At 53.8% G+C, this 2,744-nt stretch overlaps 1 protein-coding gene and 1 long non-coding RNA gene across 5 annotated transcripts in view; both read right to left on the reverse strand.

Annotated features, from left to right (window-relative positions):
- LOC106961383 (transmembrane protein 87A) overlaps positions 1 to 2,744 on the reverse strand; it is a 22,852-nt gene that overhangs the window by 7,989 nt on the left and 12,119 nt on the right. The window contains exons 11-13 of one of the 3 annotated variants that reach the window (XM_015055095.1): positions 2,221 to 2,320; positions 1,690 to 1,783; positions 1,486 to 1,563 (exon numbers count right to left, since the gene is read on the reverse strand). In XM_015055095.1, the coding sequence (XP_014910581.1) occupies positions 1,486 to 1,563; positions 1,690 to 1,783; positions 2,221 to 2,320 (272 nt within the window). Of the gene's footprint in view, positions 1 to 1,172; positions 1,242 to 1,485; positions 1,784 to 2,220; positions 2,321 to 2,744 lie in introns of all 3 variants that reach the window. The other 2 variants (XM_015055096.1, XM_015055094.1) reach the window with 2 other exon arrangements.
- Positions 2,328 to 2,744, reverse strand: part of LOC106961385 (uncharacterized) — a 4,976-nt gene continuing 4,559 nt past the window's right edge. For both annotated transcript variants that reach the window (XR_001427762.1, XR_001427763.1), the window contains exon 3: positions 2,328 to 2,731. This is a non-coding gene — a long non-coding RNA (uncharacterized LOC106961385). The remainder of the gene's footprint in view (positions 2,732 to 2,744) is intronic.

Consider the following 2,744-nt stretch of genomic DNA (forward strand, 5'->3'; position numbering starts at 1 on the left):
CCGTCATGAAGGATGGCGCCAACATGGAGGACGCCGTCATGAAGGATGGCGCCAACATGGAGGACGCCAACATGGAGGACGCCAACATGGAGGACGGCGCCAACATGGAGGACGCCGTCATGAAGGACGGCGCCAACATGGAGGACGCCAACATGGAGGACGCCATTATGGAGGACGGCAACAACATGGAGGACGGCAACATGGAGGACGCCGTCATGAAGGATGCCGCCAACATGGAGGACGCCGTCATGAAGGACACCGCCAACATGGAGGACGCCATTATGGAGGACGGCAACAACATGGAGGACGCCGTCATGAAGGACGCCGCCAACATGGAGGCGGCGTCCTCCATGTTGGCGGACATGGAGGACGCCAACATGGAGGACGCCATGTCCTCCATGGCGTCCTCCATGGAGGACGACATGTCCTCCAACAACATGGAGGACGCCGTCAACATGGAGGACGCCGTCAACATGGAGGACGGCGCCAACATGGAGGACGCCAACAACATGGAGGACGCCGTCATGAAGGACGGCGCCAACATGGAGGACGCCAACATGGAGGACGCCGTCATGAAGGGGGGNCCAACATGGAGGACGCCGTCATGAAGGACGCCGCCAACATGGAGGATGCCAACATGGAGGACGCCAACATGGAGGACGCCGTCATGAAGGACACCGCCAACATGGAGGACGCCATTATGGAGGACGGCAACAACATGGAGGACGCCGTCATGAAGGACGGCGCCAACATGGAGGACGCCATCATGGAGGACGGCAACAACATGGAGGACGCCAACATGGAGGACGCCATTATGGAGGACGGCAACAACATGGAGGACGGCAACAACATGGAGGACGCTGCCAACATGGAGGACACCGCCAACATGGAGGACGCTGTCATGAAGGACGGCGCCAACATGGAGGACGCCAACATGGAGGACGGCAACAACATGGAGGACGCCGTCATGAAGGACGCCGCCAACATGGAGGACGCTGTCATGAAGGACGGCGCCAACATGGAGGACGCCAACATGGAGGACGCCGTCATGAAGGACGGCGCCAACATGGAGGACGCCATTATGGAGGACGCCATCTCAGATGGGGAACCAGCAGAGAGAAGAGGCAGCAAGACTCTCCACAGCTAAAAAGGAAAGGTCCAGTAGCGGATATCCACCAGCAGAGGGCAGAGTCGAGCACAGCCAGAGGAATAGCAGCCAGAAGAACAACATCATCTTCAGCCTGAAGACAAAGGGAGGAGGAGGACGAGATAAATGTGAGAATAAAGGAGGAAAGAGAAAGGAGGATGAGAGAAAATAAATAGAAAGAAGCTAAATCAGTCACTGACTGGTTCTCAGAGGCTTTTTCTTATTTTCAGTTTTCAGATTAGAAATCTGAACCTGGAGTTCAGTCTAGTCAGACATAACGAATCAAACACTGAAACGAGATTCAATCTTGACTGAAGGTTCTGACGCTGTAAGGATATCCACCAGACAACGCAGGAGTCGGTCAGAGCCAGAACCACGTCACACACTATCAGGCTCCGGTCATCGTTCCCCCGATCCTGCAGAACACATGGGTTAGACCGGGCCAGAACTGGGCCACAACTGGGTTGGAACAGGTCCAACAGAACCTGGCCAGCGGGTGAGAACCTGAGCCACTGAAACCGGGCCAGCGGGTCAGAACTCACCGTGTGGACCCGCAGGATTCCCTCGATGATGGAGAAGAGCAGGTAGAGCAGGCCGACGCCGACCACTCTGTGCAGCAGGGCACCCAGCCTGGGCCTGGCAGAAACAGGGGGGTAGAAGGTCACAGGATTAAAGGTCATTATAGCGTAGAAATAAAGAAAATCTACAAATCTGGGAATCATGGGAATCATTTAGCATCCTTAACATCAACTCTGGATGCAAAACACTGAGTTTGTTTTTCTTATGTAATTAAAACACATTAAAACAGATTGCTGTGAGTTGCCAGAGTGAGGCATCTCACAGCAAAGATCCTCTATGCAGGACAAGAGGAAGTTCAGGAGAGAACCCGACAGATCCGTCAGCAGTGTTCTCGATTATTTTAATCTTTGAGACATGTTAATAAATACATGCTGTCAGAACCCTGAACCGGCTAGGAAGTGATTCATGGTTCTGGGCGACCCGTTCTCTCCAGGTCTGGTTCTGTTGTACCACTGGGGTCACTGTTCTCTGATGGCAGCAGCAGCTGGACTCACTTGACAATTCCGTATCCCAGACTGGCAATGATCACCAGAACTCTGGCCAGCGTCCGCTTCACGGCCGAAAGCACCTCGGCAAACACCACTGCTCCCTGGACTGCAGAAGGACACATGACAGCTCAGGAGGTAGAACCAGGAGGAGGAGACGTTGGCTAACAGGCTGACATGATACCTGGCTAACAGGCTGACATGATACCTGGCTAACAGGCAGACATGATACCTGGTTAACAGGATACTTGGCTAACAGGCTGACATGATACCTGGCTAACATGATACCTGGCTAACAGGCTGACATGATACCTGGCTAACAGGGTACTTTGCTACCAGGCTGACATGATACCTGGCTAACAGGATACTTGGCTAACAGGCTGACATGATACCTGGCTAACAGGCTGACATGACATCTGGCTAACAGGCTACCTGGCTAACAGGCTGACATGATACCTGGCTAACAGGCTGACATGATACCTGGCTAACAGGCTGACATGACATCTGGCTAACAGGCTACCTGGCTAACAGGC

This window comes from Poecilia latipinna, unplaced genomic scaffold, assembly GCF_001443285.1.
Source record: "Poecilia latipinna isolate Pla-1442-1.1 unplaced genomic scaffold, P_latipinna-1.0 Scaffold1295, whole genome shotgun sequence".
NCBI classification, from domain to species: domain Eukaryota; kingdom Metazoa; phylum Chordata; class Actinopteri; order Cyprinodontiformes; family Poeciliidae; genus Poecilia; species Poecilia latipinna.